General features: G+C 43.6%; 1 protein-coding gene across 3 annotated transcripts in view; it reads right to left on the reverse strand.

Moving 5' to 3' along the window:
- Positions 1-728: 728 nt before the first annotated feature.
- Positions 729-19,159, reverse strand: part of dnaaf11 (dynein axonemal assembly factor 11) — a 34,795-nt gene continuing 16,364 nt past the window's right edge. The window contains exons 7-11 of one of the 3 annotated variants that reach the window (XM_080861883.1): positions 18,390-18,455; positions 17,820-17,889; positions 13,044-13,139; positions 12,502-12,596; positions 729-4,247 (exon numbers count right to left, since the gene is read on the reverse strand). In XM_080861883.1, coding sequence (XP_080718009.1) covers positions 4,058-4,247; positions 12,502-12,596; positions 13,044-13,139; positions 17,820-17,889; positions 18,390-18,455 — 517 coding nt within the window. In that variant the 3' untranslated portion in view covers positions 729-4,057. The remainder of the gene's footprint in view (positions 4,248-12,501; positions 12,597-13,043; positions 13,140-17,819; positions 17,890-18,389; positions 18,456-19,159) is intronic. The other 2 variants (XM_080861881.1, XM_080861882.1) reach the window with 2 other exon arrangements.

Genomic DNA, 19,159 nt, shown 5'->3' on the forward strand with positions numbered 1-19,159 from the left:
TGACTGGATGGAGTAATTAAGCTGAGATGCAACCACCTCCAGGGTGTTCCTCCACTGTGGTCCTCTCACGCTTCAAGGTTTGATGTGTTGCATGTTCAGAGATGCTCTTCAGCATGGATGTAACATCTAAATATTTGAGTTAGAGTTTCATCTCAGTGAGACTTTACCTGGATAAATAAAGGATACCAACAGGCTTGGGGTGATTGCTGCTCACTGGGTGTATCCCCCTTCTTTCGGGGGGCTGTTCTGTTTAAACCTTAGAGATGGTTGTGGGAACCTCCCAGTGAGAGCTTCAGCAGGTCGTCTTGACCATGCCCTTATACCCAAACGCACAGCCATGTGACCGGCTGAGTATATATTTGTGTTAGCGAGCAGTTGGACACATATACCAAAAAAGTGGAGAGTGTATATGTGGTATAAACACACCTGACATCTGCCATATAAGGTGGATCTGTGGCACGCTGAGTCAAGCTGCAGGTGTGAGCCACATTTGTGCCAGAATATCTGAGTTTTCTGGCTGTAAACTCTTCTCACTGTATTGTATTTGTTATTTACGGCCTGTGAAAGGAGAAACATGATAACATCACCAACGAAGCACTGAGTGGACTCGGCAGCAGAGAGTTCAGAGAGGCTGAAATGCTTAAACCTGACATGTAGCACTTATAAAATACAGCAAAAAGAAGAAAACCTGAGGAGACGAATAAAAATAACTGGAGGCTTTTCTTCCCGCTCAGAGACGAGTGTGATCGGAAGTCTGATGGCTCGGACTGAAAGGAAACGGCGAGCGTTACGAGTCAGTACCGTCTGACCCGGGTCAAAGCGATGAGGCGGTGCTGCTTTCACAAAATGAGTGGGACCGTCCGCTGTCATGGCAACAGACAAAAATCGATGGAGCTCGGACAGATAAGAAACGGGTTCTTGTGTCTCTGAATTTAATCAGACGGCAAGAAAATCTGGTTCATTCTGGTTCTGATCTGATTGAGTGTTTAAACAGGAGGGAGGTTCACGCAGGCAAAGGAGGTGAAAGCTAAAAACAACTCTCTTCTTAAACAGATTCACTCCACAGGTCAATACTAAAGGTAGACTGACTATAATCTGCAGCTCTGACATCTGCAGTGCTAAAAGCCATCTGCTCAGTAAAAAAACAATTACTTCTGTCACAAACAATCCAGCGCTGCACGAGCTCATAATTCAGATTGTACGACTAAAAAACAACAAACAGGCCCACAGCCTGCCCCACAGCCCGCCCCGCTTCATGCGCCGAACAACGTGAACCAATGTGACCGACTCAGTGGTGTAACTTAGTACATTTACTTTATTATAACAGTACAGCTTTAATGTACTTTAATTATTGAGGTTATTAAGAGGAAGAATTATTAAGAAGAAGAGCTCAGTGCATCATGGGAAGTCCTCCAGCAGCCTGAGCCTGTAGCAGCATAACCACAGAGATGCTTCAGGGTCACCTGATCCAGCCCGAACTAGCAAAAAGGAAAGTTTGAAGCCTAATCTTAAAAGTAGAGATAGTGTCTGTCTCCTGAATCCAAACTGGAAGCTGGTTCCACAGAAGAGGGGTGAAAACTGAAGGCTCTGCCTCCCATTCTACTTTTAAATACAACAAGTAAACCTGCAGTGTGAGAGCGAAGAGCTCTGATGGGGTCATATGGTGCTACGAGGTCTTTAGGATAAGATGGGGCCTGATTATTTGGCATTTTTTCTTTTCAGCATTTTTACAGTAGTCTATCAGGCTATTGATCTATCTCCATCTATTTCTCACTTTGATGACAACAACCTCATGAAAATCCTTAACCTGCACTCTTTCTAATGGCCAGCAGGGGGCGACTCTTCTGGCTGGAAAATGAAGGGCAAGCATTAAAAATAAAATGACCTGATTTCTCCCGTGATTTATGACCTCTGTGAACTCTCTCCACATGAGTTTATGATGCCATTCGTTAGTTTCAGATTTCATTTAAATCATTTCCAGGTTCATTTACAAATTCTGCTCCAAATGAGAGTAAAATAGACAAAAAGACTGTGATTTCTGGCGTGTCTAGAGTGTTATTGACAAGCTGTTAGTGAACGAGTGTGCAGTGTCCTCTCTCACTGCAGGGAAGTCAAAGCGGACAGGAACACCTTTACCTGCAGTGATGACGGATAACAGCCTGAACACGCTCACCTGGTTTAGGCTCAGGCAGCAGCAGCAATGATACAGACAGAGGAACAGAGTAAGGAAAGAAGCTGACCGCTGCCTCAGACCTCCATCATGGAGGAAGCATCCACCAATCGAACACCAGTTAACCACAACACACCTGAGTCAGGAGAGGCAGAAACACTGAAACGCTTCAGCCGTGATAACGACGAGGAGCTAAACGAGCTGTTAAATGGGACTAATGGAGCATTTGCCACTGACGCACGAAACTCTCGCAGCAACCTGAACCTCGAGGGCGTATTTCAGAGGCCGGCGGTGGTGTTGGTTTGTTTCATCACACAGGAAAAAAACAGTGAGCACAAACAGAAAACGTCTTATCTGCACAGCCACACGACAGAGAGGGAAGCTCATTTATCAATAATTAATGAAGCGAAGCAGACGCGAGTGCAGCACAGACCGCAGATCTGGGTCGAAGGAAAATAATGTGGAAACTTTCCAAGCTGTCGTGTTTCAATGTTTAAACAGCGGCGTGAAACATTTCATTGCAGGATGATGATTGGCTGGAGGGAAACCCAGTAAACATATTCATGTTTTCACTTCAGGAAGAAACGATGATATAAAAATGTTAAAGTGTTCTGTGAACTGGCTGTTTAGTTACTTGTTTTAATAAGAAATCCATTATATCGTTACCTAAACATAAAAACCTTTCAGTTTGAACTGAAATAAAAGCAAAACCTATGATTAAGTGTGGTGACTGTGGTCCAGGAGGCTCATTAAAGGCGCCTGCTCGCTGCAGTTTACATGTGTTTGAACAACAATAAGTCCTTATATTAAAAACTCAAATCGAAGATGGCATCACAGAGGCTTTTCCTCCTGCAGCCGCACCACAAACATCCAAATCTCCCAGATGGCTCGAGCCACGGCGTCCAAATATAGAAGGCTGGATGATAAAAGACGAGCGAGGCTGTCGGGAGGAAAAATGGTCCAACGCCAAAATGAGTTCTCAAGGCGCTGCGGCTGTAACGGCGCTCAGAGCCAGGAGGAGGAGTCGTCGTTACCTCCGAGCTTTTTGGGGTGACAACTCAGAGGAAAGCAGAGACCCAGGAGACTTCAAGGAGAGATGAACAAGCTTCAGAATATGCTTGGACCGGCGTCCTCCGGGCACAAAGCAGAGGCTCTCTGATCAAAGCCGGGCGCAGAGAGTGAGCGAGCTTCTGAGCTTTGAGGAGGAGCATCACAAAAAAAGAGAAAACACAGCAGGGCAACGCACAACGGCAGCCAAGATGGCAACCAGGCCACAGGCAGAACTCAGACGATTGATTTTCAGGCTGAAATCTACACGAGGGTTTGAGGGAGACCAGCAGCAGCGTCTCTCTGTTCATCCCTCCTAACAGGGCTGGCTTTTAACAAATGCATCATTTCAAAGGAGACACAGAATTAGACAACGATGTTTATAGTGAGGAAGTGTGATGTTGCGTTGCTTCAGTAAAGCTGTGCCAGCGTTTCAGCTCTCGGCCTCGCCCTGCTGCAGTAACGAGCAGAGAGTCTTCCCCCGATCGGCCATGTCGTCTTTACAGCTGCTTTAAAAAGGGCAGAAAATGTGTTTGAGTGGAAGCTGCCTCTTCACAGCTTTAATTACATTTACTTTTTGTGTACCAACAATAAAACTGTCCAGTTGAATTCATGTCCAGGTGTCTCATTAATATGTGTTTAAGGCTGGTGGTAAGGACATTTATTAAATGCTGAGACATCAGGTTTGCAGACTGAACCATACACATCAGGAAATCTGCAGTGGTTCATTTGCACACATCTGCAGGTCAGAGGAAATCTAAAGGTCCGTTTAAAGGAAATATACCGTCTCTTTGTTCCAATCATACAGTCTGAGTGTTATATAAGCTCATCCTTGTACTCTTATATGAGTGGGGGGACATCAGGGTCGTCCACGAACCCTTCAGAGAAGTGATCCTTGGCGGCTGGTGGATCCGGTCTGGATGTTTCCATCGGCCCTTCTTTGGCGATCTGGCGTGGCACGATGTTGGCGAGGTCGACGGCTGTGCGCTTGCTCGGGTCGACTTCGAGCCTCTCGGGAACGTTATTTTTCCTGTCGAGATAAAGGAGAATTATGAAGGTCTTAAATAAGTAAAAGAGCTTCGTGAAAGACACAGGTGTAGAGAAAGAGAGCGCCTTGGCCTCCTCCACTCCTCCTTCATTAATACATTAAATAAACAACAGCCTGCCTCTACAAACATTTATCAAAGGATGGTCAATGAATTTAACTGTGTTGCTCAGCTGTTGAAATGCTCTCTTCACTGCTGGATCAGCTGTGAGAACTGTTATTATAATGAATCCCTGCAGAGCTCCAAACCTCCTCCGGCATTAACATCAGCACAAAGACGGCACACCAGGAGCTTCACGGGATGTTTCTGAGGCCCAGCAGCTCCTGAAGGTGTAATGTGGAGGTGACTCAGACATTTGATCCATGCAGTGTGTGAGTAGAAATGTTCACGCACAGTTACACAAACTGACGTGCCCTGTTTCTCTGTGTCAGGAAACACGTTTTCCTCTCGTACAGAGATAAGGTGGTGACGCTTTAATTAAAAAAACGAAGTAATTAATAAAAAGGGCGAAGCTCAGACTGTAATAACAGAGCTGCTGGTGGATGAAAAGGATTTACTCAAACATTAGGATTCTCCAGCAATATCCACGGGAGTCTTACAGGAAGTCAGTGTAAGTCTGGAGTCATTATAGTGAATATCGGAAAATCCTGAACATGGTTTTAAGATGCTCAACGTTTGGATTTAGATTTAAATCTTAGTGAAAATGGACGCAGGAAGGAGAGCAAAATGTAGAGTTTATGAAACGTACAAAAAGAAAATGATTTCCTCAAAGAATCAGTTCAACCTTCAAGCTGTTTGAAAGCATCGGCCTGGTTCACCTGAGCAGTCACTGCTGTTCCCACGCTGGTAGTTTTAATCTGCGTGGCAGCTGACCGGCAGGTAAACCCACCAAAAAGCAAGAAAATAAGAACGATAACAGAAAAAACTCCTGACTGTACCAAGAAACGAAGCACCAGCCGCTATCAGGATTAAAGTGAGGGTGATGCGTATGTGCAGTTGGGACAGACCACCATCATCCCTGACGATCGAGCACGTAGCAGTTCATCACCTTCACGTGTCTGCTAAAGAAACTGTAAAAGTCCTCCTACCTCCTCCGGTTCTGACCTCTGGGTTCTCTGTGAATAACTTCTCTCTTTCTCAGGATAGTTTTCCTCACTGTGAGGAGAAATTCACAGAAAATATCTGAGTTCTCAGAATCAGCAGCAGCAGCTCCCAGTTCTGAGAAGCTTTATGAGAACAGGAGAATAAATCAGCCATCGTTGGTGCTGATGCTGCGCAGAAACACTCAGGTTCCCAGATTTAATGTAAAACATCAATATGAGCGCTCGCACGGATGTGATCGATGGTGCAAAGTGCACGTGACGCTCAGTTAATAAACCTTTTTTCACCTATTTTATTGGTTCAACTTTACTGGAGTTGGTTACAATCAGTCACCAGTTTACTGTAATATTTGGAATTATGTTCATTGTGTATCAGAAATATTCTGTGGAAACAAACTGACTTCATGTGTTCATTATTTACTGTTGTGTTCAGTGTTGTTACTCAAGCATCCATAAATTCATCTCCGGGGGTCAATTTTCCACATTATCTGTTACCATCAAACCGAAATGATCCAGCTCCTCCTCTGAACTCATCTCCTCCATCTTACAACAATCAAGTCCATTAACCCATCAGATCAGTTTATAGGACGCCGGCTTCACGGTCAGATGTGCTGTGAGCAGCAAACCGTCTCCGGGGGTTTCTCTGATTGTGTTTGTCGAATTAACCGCAATGTAACACGTCACCGTGGGGACACAGACACACAATGACACTCAACAACTGGGTTAATCTGACATACCAGTTGATGCTAAATTGTTCCACTCGTGTGTGCACAAATTGATTTTTTTCTCCCTTTCACAATAAAAGTCCTAGCCATGGCTGCTGTGCTGCTGGAGTGCACAGAGGAATCACCCTGCTTAAATGTGAAGTAGAAGACATTGTGCCTTTTCTCCTCCCATCCTCCTCGATCAGTCACAGCAGATGGCCACCCCTCCCCAACCTGCCACTGGTTTCTTCCTGTTAAAAAGGGGGTTCTTCCTTCCCACTGTTGCCAGGTGCTTGCTCGTAGGGGATTGTCTGATTTTGGGGGTTTTGCTGTATTACTGTTCGGTCCTTACCTTACAACAGAAAGTGCCTCCAGTCAACTGTTGCTGTTATTTGGTGCTATATGGATGAAATAAAATTGAATTGCATTATTTGTGAGACTGTTGCAAAGCAAAAGTCCTTCTTTATGTTGCTGTCTGAAGAATTCTGTTTTTCATAACTAGTTCTGTTCTGTATTTTGTAGCACACAGACAACCATTCGCTCTCACATTCACGCCTATGGGCAAGTCAGAGTTTCCAGTTAACCGATCCACACTAACTGCATGTCTTTGGACTGTGGGAGGAAGCTGGAGAACCCACGTATACACGGGGAGAACGTTCAAACTCCACACAGAAAGAGCCCGGCCTGATGGTGGAATTGAACTCAGGGCTTTCTGGCTGTGAGGCAGCAGTGCTAACCACCGTGCTATAATACCTACAAATAAATGTTAAACTGAAAGGAGAAAGATTAAAAGACACAATCTCAATGTCTTAAAGAAAAATACCACAAACTGACCCAAATTCTGGTCTCCTCTTGATCCAGTCCACAGTGTGGAGCGTATGCTCTTCCAATAATTAGGCTTCCTTTTAGTAAAATTTTCCAGGAAGAGCGTTGCTACTATAATTTAATCTTCTGCACAGCAGCTGACAATAAACATCAGAAGGACGCAGGAGGAGGACGAGGAGCCCCTTCATTACTCTCTGCATTCTCCCGCCTGTTTATTAAGAGGGGAATAAAGCTGCCAGAGGACTGTAGAGAAAACACACCGCGTCAGGAAAACCTCGGACAGAGAAAGCAAGCGTGTCGAATTTCAGAAATGAACGTTTAGTACATTTGATATTGTGGTCAAACAGGTTTGTAAGACAGGATGTTTCCAGAGTCCATCAACAACCAAACCTGGAAAAATATGATCATAATGTGGAAGAACTTAATGCCACTCTGTCACAGTTCCCCTTTGCTTAGCTCCACATGCACAATATCCTGCAGCAGTGACGTACCAGTCACAGCAGCTGCTGGGAAATAACAGCTCCCTTATAGACGCCCAGTGAATCTGCATTTGGACTTAGAGCTGTCGGCTGTTTTGTGTCGTGTTGGAATATTTTTGGTTTTCATTTAGTTTGGCTTTATTCCCTCATTTTTTAACTCTGCTTTTTTTGACCCACCCCGCCCCCAACCAGTCCTCCTGCACCTCACTTTGGTTCTGCCACATTATTCTTCCTGTTAGAAGGGAGCTCTTCCTCCCCACCAATGCCACGTCGATAGGGGACCGTCTGATACTGTGATATCTTAACTGATCACAGAGGGACTCAAACCAATTCATCTCCAGTCTGATTCTGTAAACAAGGTTTCGTATTTTTCAAGTTTGGCTTCCAGTCAGCGCCTCACCGTGTGTCTCAAATATGTTTGTACATATGGGTCAGACTTGTGCACAGGTGTGCTCGTGTTCTCCCATCAACTTTTCTTTCATAAACTTTCTTAGACCTCGTTACGCCTCAGCACAGTGTTTATAGATGTGAATACTGCAGAACCGAGTAGAAATGCAGGAAACTTTGGAAGTTCATGAGCTCTCAGAGTAACCTGAGTGCTGATGAAGTCTGCAGGAAAATAACTATGACTAAGCTTTTATCGGACGGAGTTCCTGCAGGGTTATCACTCTCAGTTCGGTAATGGGGATGTAATTGAGTTGTACTCAGCCACAGTAACAACATCAGCGGGTTCTGTTCAGTGTCTGCGGCCACCGATCCACAGAGGATTAGGTTTTGGAGTGGATGTGAGGTGATGTCACGGGTCTGATCTGAACCCCATCGGCTCACGTTAAGATAAGAACCAGGCTAAACGAGTCACGTGGACGCAGAGAGACGAGGTTAATGCGCAGATACCGAGCTTCTTCCTGATGTGGACTTTTTTGATAAGACAAAAATATGATTTAAACCTGAGTGCAGATTCAAAGGCTTTAATGGATCGCTTGCAAACACACATTACAGCCAGTTTTTAAAAGCCTTGTGCTGAACTACAAAGGTAAACTCAATGTGGGACAGAAACGTTTCGGCTGGAGGTGGTACTGCAGAAGTGTCCATGATGTTCTGAGCGGCTCCGTGTGGAGAGGTTCAAATATCTTAGAGTCCTGGAATAATGAAGGATGAGAGCGACAGACGGTCTGTTGTGGTGAAAAGAGAGCTGAACGTGAAGGTCGATCTACTTTAATATGCCCACCTATCGGCTGTGGAAGTCCATGTCATGTAGATATGGGCGCATAGTGCCCCGAGAGGTTTCATTAAAAGATTAGGTTGATTTAGAGGAACAACCTTTACTCCAGAACTCTTTTTTCCGACAGAGATCTGCCTCACTGAAATGAAAACTGTAAGTGTCACATTTAGAAGAGTCTGGAGTCCGCTGTGCACAAACAGCCTTTATTTTAATTTTGTTTTTTTAATAAAAAGATTAACGTGAATTATGAACAGCTGACGGTCCTCTTTTCAAATATGGAAAACAGACAGATTTCAATTAGAAGCAATTTTTAGAAGAATAGAAAATTAGAAATGAGATTAAATCAGAGAGCTGTCAGCCTCTGCATCAGTGCAGGTACTAGCTCAGCCTGGATGTGAAAGAGAATAAACAACCCTAAATATTAAAAAAAAAAAAAAAAAAAAAAAACCCTCCCAAATACTGATCTAGAAATTTCCAGACTTTGATTTTGGGGGCTTTGTGGGACCCAGTTCAGTTGGTAACAGTCCAGATTCACCATTTATGGGTTCAATGATGGATAGAAAGGAAATTCTTCTCTTTCCTTGAACTGCGAACACAGTAAATACATTTAAAACTGTAATGAAAGAAAGAGAACAATAAGAAATAAAAATGGAGCTGCTAGTCCCGGGCCTCCTCTGCCCGGCCTGGTTAGAAAGTCCAACATGGCTTCCTGTCATTGGTCACTCATAGTGGAGGTCCTCGTGGGTACTGAGGCAGAGAGCACGCCATATTACCCGCCTGGGAACATCTAACAGGGTTCTAACACCACACACATCATCTAACAAGTTTCCTGCCAAGTTTGGTCACGAGGTCAGAGGTGGTGAGGTGGAAGGGTCAAAGGTCACCAACTTGACTGGGGTGCCTAAAATGTTTGAATTTTATTTGCCAAATTAGGTGGAGAATTATCAAGAGTTTAAATTTTTCTGCTTTACGTGATCGGAAATCAGAACTTTGGATTTTGGGAAATAAACAGTAATTTAGCAGCTGTTAGACTGATTACTTCATTTTTGAGGGGAGATAAAAAAAATTTTTAATTCTGTTTATCTGCAATTAATGTAACCTCAGGGAGTTTACTATAACAACCCAGACTGGGCTTTCCAGGTGACCTTGACCTTTAACCTTTCAGATCCACTTATCAATGGCGCTGTGAGCCGAGGGTCTGAGATTATGTCTGAGTCTATTTTACACTTAGTGCTGCCTCGTGCCATCAAGAAAATCCATTTCAAACCCGATCAGGGCCTTCAGATCAATTTCCGCGCACACCCGAGGCAGAATACAGAATCTAAAGGCCCAGGGGTCAAAGGTCACGCCTTATCATATCGAAACTATGCAATAAGTCAGCAGGAAGCAGCGGAGCTCACCTGTCACCTTAGCATTTATATCGAGAGTCCAGGACTGCACTGGGACTCTTTATGGAGTTTGATGGGGACAGATGAAGGACAGGAAGCGACTCTGTCATAAAGCAGTAATGATGATGATGATGGTGGCGTGGTGAAGAGCACACCTCCAGGCATGCAGAGGGAGCGGGGGATCAGTTACACGGCTCTGCAGACTAATGTGGTCATTAAGAGGTGAAGCTGAGCTCAACCTCAGTGAGAGCTTCATCACCTCACAGAGGAAGAGGAGCTGCTGATCGTTCATGTTTCAGTCAGTGAAGATGAGATAAACACAAAGACTCCAAATCTTCTCTCCTGACTCTTAAAGTTGCACGTTTACAAATTCACAACTTTGACCAGAACATAGACTGTATATAAAAGATGATCTACACACATTTTGGACCTTTATGGCCATCTTGCTCTGTTGGAGCCACATCTCCGATCCCTCTCCTCATTTTTAAATCTCACACAAACACTGAAGGGCAGAATTTTTAATCACCTTAAAGAACTGAAACATACATGTGTGTATATTTCAGCCGTGACCACACCTCTCTCATATACTGAAAGTAAAAATACACCTGCTCTCCTCCTGATGTATATGATTGTGATTTTTACTGAAGCACAAGCTTCTCAAATAGTCTGCAACAGTCATATTATTTAATAGATAACTGCATGAAAACAGCACAAACAGTCCTGCAGTTCAGGGTCTCCAACTATCTGACAGAAACACAGGAGGGGGATGCAGATGCTGTCTGAGGGCAGCTGGAGGCTTTTAAATAGAGACAAGATATGAAAAAGGTGTTTGCTGACTCAGGTTTGTTCCTTTAACTTTATATAAAATGATTAAAAAGTGTAACAGCGGTATGTTACCAGAATGGTGAGCCAAACCAGCTCCAAGTGCTTCAAAGGACAAAAATGGTTTAAATTCAACCAAAAATAATTGTAATTGTTCTTTTCTCTCAGAGTGGGATTTGGGTCACATTCACAGTTTGGTGGTATGCAGCAGCTGTTTTCAGCAGCCTGCAGCTAAATATGAGCCCAGCAGCACAGACACGTTTCACTGTGGAGAATCCTCTTCCTCACTTCCTCCCAAGTGTAATGATGCCGCGTGGGTCAAGGTTATCTCCGCCCAGCACACGGTCATCGAGCAGGGAGAGCGCCATCATGAACACGGCTGATAAAATGAGTCACGCTCAGTGTTTAAAATACAACAGGCATCTGTAATCAGGGCAACGGGGGCCTGATGAGCCAGAGGTGTTTAAATATGTGCGTATTAAACTCGAGGCCAAACTCAGACTAACACCACAGCCAACAATGCTCGACTTCTTTCACACAAACACAGACCAGCCTGCAGGCTGCACCTCTTTATGCCCTAATAGTATTATAAACCTAGTATTTCTGACTGTTTATCATCTATTACCATCACAAATAGAAAGTTGTATGTATCACATAACATTATTCCTGCAGTTTAAGAAACTAATGCCCAGTTAAATTTCACTTAATCATCAAATCACAAATCAAACAGTTTTTTCAAGGTGCTCAAAGTAAAGATCTTACAATATTAAAGAGAAAACCTCAATACAGTGTATCAGCAAGCACTTGGCGACAGTGGGAAGGAAAAACTCCCTTTCAACAGGAAGAAACAACCTGCAGAACCAGGCTCTGGAAGGGCTGACCACCGTTTGGGGTGAAGGAAGAAAGACAGGACAAAAGGAGGTCAGTCTGCACATACGTTACATGTGATGTATGTGCAGACTGACCTCTGCCTTTCTGTCAGCTGTGATTCATTTCTATGCTGATGACAGACAGATAAACCTGCCTATTAGACCCTCTGACACTCGCAAACTGAGTCGGCTGCTGAGAATCTTTAGCATCTGGTTTAATGGTGATCTAAATCTTTGGACAGTCACACAGCAAAACTAAGGCAATAATGTTTTTATTTCCATTAGGAAGCTAAAAGGCATCCTGCAGTTATTATAACAGCACAGTCCAGACCTTTCACCGATGATAAACATGTTTTATTTTGGAGGAGCTGTTTGGTAAATCTCTTCTTTTACTTGATGTTTAATAAAGTCACGTGTAAACATGAGCCTGCAGACACCACCGTGCAGATGTTCAGTACTTGTATTCGTCTCTTGTTGCCCTTCATGTTGAGCCGTTTGACGTACTTTGGTTCTTAAAGGTGTTTTTCAAACGTGCTCTAAAAATACTAACTTACCTTCACAGAAGTACTTCACCCCAGCGTGGCCTCAGTTTGTGAAACGCTGATGTGCGCTGCACTTTACACCAAAGATTAAAGGTTGAATTTCTGTTTTCATCTGTCGCGGTGCTTAAAGTTACGTCTCTTTATCTCTAATGTCTTATTCCATCCTTGCATTTGCTTTCTTAGATCATCATAAAGATTATTAAAAAGAAACTGGAGGTTAATATTTGTTTCCTTCCTGTCCAACAGTGTGTGGATGTGTGATCATGAGCTCTGTGCACTGAAGCTACCTTTGATCATCCTCCGATAAGCCGCCGCTGCGTCTGTTCTGACGCACTCTGGGTGGACGTGGGACGGTCTTCGTCACTTTGATTTCACCTTCAGCCTGAAAAAGAAGAAAAAGACGACACAAACAGCTTTCAGTCTTTGGTTTCTGAACTCTTTACCGGCGCTCTGCTGCAGGATTTAACAGCCATATGGAGGATTAATAGCAGCAGCTGCTGCGATGCTGCAGCATCAGCACCTGTTTTTCTTGTTATAGACGCAGTAAAGAGTTTCTTTATTAAAACTCTGAGTTTAATACGACTGATCTTCAGAGGAACAAGTGAAAAAAGAACAGGGAACAGTCGTAGGTCCACACACAGTCAATCATCAGCGCTCAAACTGTAACAGGATAAATCACTGTAATCTGACTTTTTACAAAGCGTCCCAACCTTTCAGAAAACATCCCAAAGAAGCAAAAGTTCTCTGTGAAGTTTTGCAGCAGCCTTTTAACCTCTTCCTGCTGCAGCGTCCCGTACCTGGCTCAGGTGTGACGTGTACCTGTACGTACCCTGGGCATTGTCAGGAGGAGGTGTCCGGTGGTTTGGGACCTCTGAGCCGTCGAGCTGTCGGGCTTCACTTCGGCCGGCAGAACCACCTGAAATATCTGCAGAGTAAATTATTCACAACTTTAATTAGTAAGATTAATGCGCTGATCTGGCACCGACGCCATCCCAGTGTGTCAAATGACTTTAATCATTAGCGGGTCTTTTTATAGGTACGCTTTCCAGAAAGGACTCGAGAGAGAGTGACCAGAATAGCTCCAAAACAGAACGGTGGCGATCAATCACAGGAGAGGAAGCCTATGGAAACCAGAATCAAGCATGTGGGACGACAAATCGGGCATAAAATTGGACTTTTTCATTTTTTCATTTAATTCAATTTGATTATGAGGGGGAATGTGAGGAAAGCCACACTAAGGAGGAAAACTCTTCAGCTGCAGAGTGTGAGACGTGTCTGATGTGATATACACTCCTCACAGATGGCTCCTCCAGTCAATTCTCCCCGCTCTTCTCAACGAGTTCGTATTAAAAACGAATTTTGAAAGCCCGGACTGATGTATCACTGCGTAAATCACCCCGCCCGTCCAATCAGGACGACCTCTGGCACACAACAGCCATCCATAAACACTGTAACAGCTTGAAGTGCAGCCATGACATTCAGGAGTCTGGCAGCGAGAAGAAGAACTCAGAAGCTGCAGGGCTCCGAATTCATGAGGGAAAAAAGTTCATCGTGTGGTGAAACAGCTGTTTAACCAGGCTTAAAGCAGCAGAAGTCAATGCAAAGCAGCAACATCTGGGGCTGAAAACGACGGCTGCAGTTTTATACAGTCTTCTCTGAAGACGTGAGAAAAGTCTTCACAGGACTCTCTGCAGCCGTGAGAAAAACTGAGTCCACCGCATCTGCAGCAGGAATGACTAACTTCTCTTTTTCAGTACTGACAGTGATGTGATCAGTGCTCACGTCACTGTGGAGGAGTCTTGGCCCTTTTTTACAATGTTGGTTCAGGTCATTGAGGTGTTCATGGTCAGCTCACTAACGTACATCTTTACTACTTTCACAGGAAAGGATTGCTGGAATAAACAGAACTGGAATAAACTACTATCAAGGTTAGAGCGTGCAGTGCTCGGAGAAAAAGCAGAAACCCGAGAACTCTGCATGTTAGCATCTTAAGAGTTCATGGCAGTACAATTAGAAAAAGACTGAACAAGTTTAGCTTGTTTGGAGGGTTACAGGGAGAAAGCCTCTTCTCTTTACAAACAACATGGCAGCACAGATTAGAGACGAGACAAAGTGGAGATGTTTGGAAACCAAACAGTTATCAGGACAGACTGTCGGCATGGTGGAGGAGGCTGATGACTCGAGCACCTCGCAGTCACAGCGTTAACCATGAACTCCTCTGTATGCCAAAGTATTAAAGAGTCAAATATGAAGCTTGGCTCAAAGTGAGTCATGCATCACGCCATGAACACAAGCACAGCAGCAAGTCTACAAAGAAAAGAATCAGAGTGTTGCAATGACCCAGTCAAAGTCCAGACCTCAACCTGAGCTGTGCATAAATGAATTCACTCAAATCTCAATGAACTGAACAACTGCTGTAAAAAAGGTGGGCTAAGATTTCTCCACAACGATGTGAGAGACTGATGAAGTGATGATTACTGCAGGTTATTGCACTGAAAGTGGTTCGACAAGTTTCACGGGATGGAATCGGTTTTTCACACATGGCTTCTGCATTTTTTAGTTGTTAAATAAATGACACACCTAAATATGTCAGGTGCTGTTGTTCATATGACTGAATACATATGCAGTAACTGTTTTCCTCAGAAATCAATTCCTAAAAACATAAATAAATTAGCAGCTTTGAAAGACGTGGGAGAAAATGCAGTGGATGCGCAGGACGGAGGCTCCTGTCACAATAAACCTGTCAGACTGCAGGAAACCTCCAGCAGGGCTGCAGCGGCTCCACTTCTGCTGCAGGAGACTCGACTGATTACTGATCGTGAAGGTGTGTGCTTGAACAGAGCACATTTGTGGTGCATTTGTTCTGGACAGCTGCCATTTTTACAGAGAAAAAAAACAGTTTCCATCTGGGAAATTAATTCATAGTAGGCATATTAAAACTCTTTCCAAAAATACCGACGTCACATAGGTTTGATGATTCAGCAGATTCTGGAGGCCTGTTATGTTCTGTAAATCTGCTCCTCCATCTATCACACGTTCCCGCTGCTCCCAACAAGCAACATCACAGCAGTCAGTCGTCCGTACATCCTCCACACTGCAGACAGATCTCTGCATTAACAGGCAGTGTTTCAAAACACAGCGGAAAACTGAGATTGTAGGAGAAAAAGAGAAGAGCTCGAGGAGGTTTGGTCAGAAGTCTCACTTTTACTACTTTATAGCAGCTGGGTGAGCTCCTCACTGCTCCATGCGTTACATGATGATATGGGCCACACACCTTTACAGTTCTTACATGCTACCTGTTTATTTAACATTTGTCTTCCTGGTTTTATTCTTCTTCCTTTGTTTGTTTTACATTAGCATGCTTAATATAACTAAAGGTGTGCCACAGGGTTCGGTTCCAGGACCACTGCTATATTTGATGTATGTTATATATTTTTACATATATAAACAATCCTGGATATTATTGAAGTTTGTTTTTATTTACATTCCAACTTTTTCAGAACTCTCTTTGTATTTAGGAATTAATACTGATGACCCTCTTCTTCAGGTCACATTCAACTGGTAAATGAAAGTCGGGCTGTCCTTTGAGATGAAAACGAAACTTCTTTCTTGCACTTTCATGGCAGTGATGGATTATGAACATGTTATTTATACATGTGCATCTTCAATGCTTTCATATGCTGGGTCTGTCGTGAAGCACTGAGATTTATTACCAACCTTAAAGCTCTGTATGTAAACTATGTGCTTGGGCCCACACGTTCTGCAAAGACACTTAAAAACACTTAACCTTAAAAACATTGCAGATTTTTAATGTAAATAGCTGTGTTACTCTGATTTAGTAAAAACATGTTGCACACTTACACTTATGCTACCTCTGCCAGTCACCTCAATGTCAAAATATGAAGCTACTGTAAACATACACACAGATTTTAGAAGCACCAACTTCTCAAAATTAATCATATTTTTCATCAGCGATTGAATTTGAAAACTTTAGTTCTCAGTTTCTGTTTGCAGACAGAAATATGTGCATTCATCTCAGACCTTCTCTGGCTTTGTGGTGCTGCTGAAAGGGGAGCTGCTCCAGTTTGGTGTCGGCCTGCAGCGAGTCTGCTGCTGCCTGCAGTCTCTGAACTCCTCACTGTGAGAAATCAGAGCTGCACTATGCAGGACATACTGCTTGGTAAGTGCTTCCTGTAAACTTTAGAGGCCAACAGATATCTGCAGTAAGTACAAATACCTCAAACTGCAAGTAACATGTGCACAGTTACCTCAACTCAGCAACACGGGAAAAGATTTGCTGATTTGTTCGTGTTTGTGCTCCTAGAGCCTTCAAAATTCACAGGTTTGAATCCCAGAGCAACATGGAAATACGTTTAGGAAAATCTTCATCAAGAACTACTGTCGCAGTGCCCTTGAGCACAAGGACCTTCACTGGCTGACAGCAGCAGTCTGTGGTTAAACTGGCCTGCTTCCAGTGTGAATGAGAGGAGAATGAAAGTGGAGTCTGGAGCTCTGAGGACACGAACCGGTAACAAACAAAGTGAACAACCAGAGGAAAGCAAAGACAAAGACTCAGAGGTCTGACTGAAGATCGAGGTGAAAACAGCAGCAGGTGTAGGAGCAAAGACAAAGACAGGAAGTCACGTCAGAATCTAACCTTCAAACAGGAAGTGACTAAGACACAAAAACACATGAACATTAAATATGATGACAAACATGGGGAAAAACGACCAATCTAAGAGGCACCGACCAAGAACTGTGCACAAAGAGCTGCTTCTGAATATTTACTATTATTATTCACTTTTCTTTGGTTTTAAGATGCACAGCAGAGTTTGGACAGCTAAAATTCTCTTACACTCGTCCAGGTAAAAATTTCACATTGTACTGAGTTGGCTGTGACATGTTTTCACTGCACTGAATCATTTTCTTATTCGTTTCTGAATGTGATGAATCTCGATTTTTGGTGCCAACAGCATGAAAGCAAAGCTCCAACCTGCCTCGTATGAAAGGCTCAGGCTGCTGCTGGTGTCATGAGGTGGGGGCTATTTTTATGCTCAAGCTGAAAGCATCTCTCTTTGACTGTCTCACAGTAGTCACATGGCCTCCACAGTCACCACGTCTCAGCCCAGCAGAGCAGTGTAGGGCTGTGGTGGAACGAGACATTCACTTTAAGGATGTGCAGCTGACAAATCTGGAGAAACTTTGTGCTGCTGTCATAAAAATATGAACCAAAATGTTTGAGGAATGTTTCCAGCTCTTTGACGAATCTACGCCACGAAGTATTCAGACAGCTCTGACGGGAAAAAGTGTCCAATCAGGTACGAGTAAGGTGAGCGTAACTGTGACTGTGAATATCTGCATGATGGAAACGGTGGTGAGTGAGGGTCTGAACAACAAACTTAACAAGCTGACAAAGACTTAATGACTGACTCTAAGTGGCTGCTGCTGCCCTTTATGATGGAAAAAGCCCCAAATTAATGGATTTGTTGTAAAGTTCAGAGTGTGCAGCCAAAACTACGCACAGGCTAAACTTCAAATTAGGCATCACCTAATCTGAAAGGTCACCAGTTAATCTGAGTATAAAAATAAAAGCTTTACAGCGCACCTTTCCCTTGACGCTGACTCTGGCGTACGACGGCTGAACGTCCACATCGATCAAAGAGGTGTCCATGTGTCTGTGCAAAGAGGAAGGTCAGTCATTATAAACACAGACAGGTACAGACGCTGATCAGCTGATCGGGTGGAGAGTTTTGGTCGGACATCTAAAAGCCCGTCTCTGTGAAAGAAGCACCGTGATGGGTTTTCCAACCTGAGCTCCGACCACAGTTTAAATCAATTTGACTCGATGTGGCTGCGGTAAATCGGATTTGGTGCAAACAGCCACCACATTAGACAGAAACCAGCTACACAACACACACGAAGACAAACCATGACTAGACACAGATCTCATTTACAGCAAGAAGTTACATTTTAAAATAAAACGAGGTACAGCTTTTTCCTTTATCGATATCTAAGGTTCAATATTATTTGACAAAACTGAGAGTAACTCTGTGTCTCACCATTAAATATGGATTGATAAAACAGGTCTGTTCGCTCAGTCCATTTGAACCCCTATTTAAGACATGATTAGTTTTTAACTTTGATAAATGAAGCTGCAGAGAGTTTGTGCTCCTACCTGTAAACTTCCAGGTCCAAGATAATCGTGTTGTTTTCTTCATCTTCTGTTAGACAGAAATCCAGCCTGTTAACAACACAGAGAGCAACAACCCAGATGTTCAAACCAGGACACATGACACTGATTCTTAATGTAAACACTGCTATCTACACCGTGCCTCCACAGACTGTATATAATAGATGGACAAATTATTATGAAAGCTCAAAGACAGAGTTTTTGTCACCACGATGTTCATTTTTGGAGCCATAAGTGACAGATGACTGAAGATAAAGTCCGATCAGTAGACTTCCTGTTGGTGCCTTCCAGTCCTGTGATTCTAGCTGCGATACAGACATCAACTTAAAATCCAAACAGGGTATTTAGTTAAAACCATGCAGGCTTAAAAAGGAGAAAATTAGCTGTGGAGACCCAAACTGTTGTTTTTTTTTTGCAGGAGGCTGTAAATGTGTTTCTTTTTGCTCTAAAGTTGGATGTTGTGAGACGACCCTGACGGTGAGGTTGGTCAAACCCACATTATTTTATGGCTTAAACTTGTTTCTGCAGCATGTGACGTTCCCGGCCACTCGTGTGCATCTTTACTGAGCTGGCTGCTACGAGACAGGCTGCCGTGAAGCACGGCGTGCTGTCGCCCCGCTGCAGTAAGGTGATATATCACATAAAGCATATATTCCTGACCCGAGCGTGTCCTCAGCTCAGATTACCAATGAAATCAGGCGCGCTTTAAGGCCTCGACCCCTGTGGCCTTGCTCATGATATAAACCATTTGGATA

This window comes from Rhamphochromis sp. 'chilingali' (assembly GCF_963969265.1).
Source record: "Rhamphochromis sp. 'chilingali' genome assembly, chromosome: 16".
NCBI lineage: Eukaryota > Metazoa > Chordata > Actinopteri > Cichliformes > Cichlidae > Rhamphochromis > Rhamphochromis sp. 'chilingali'.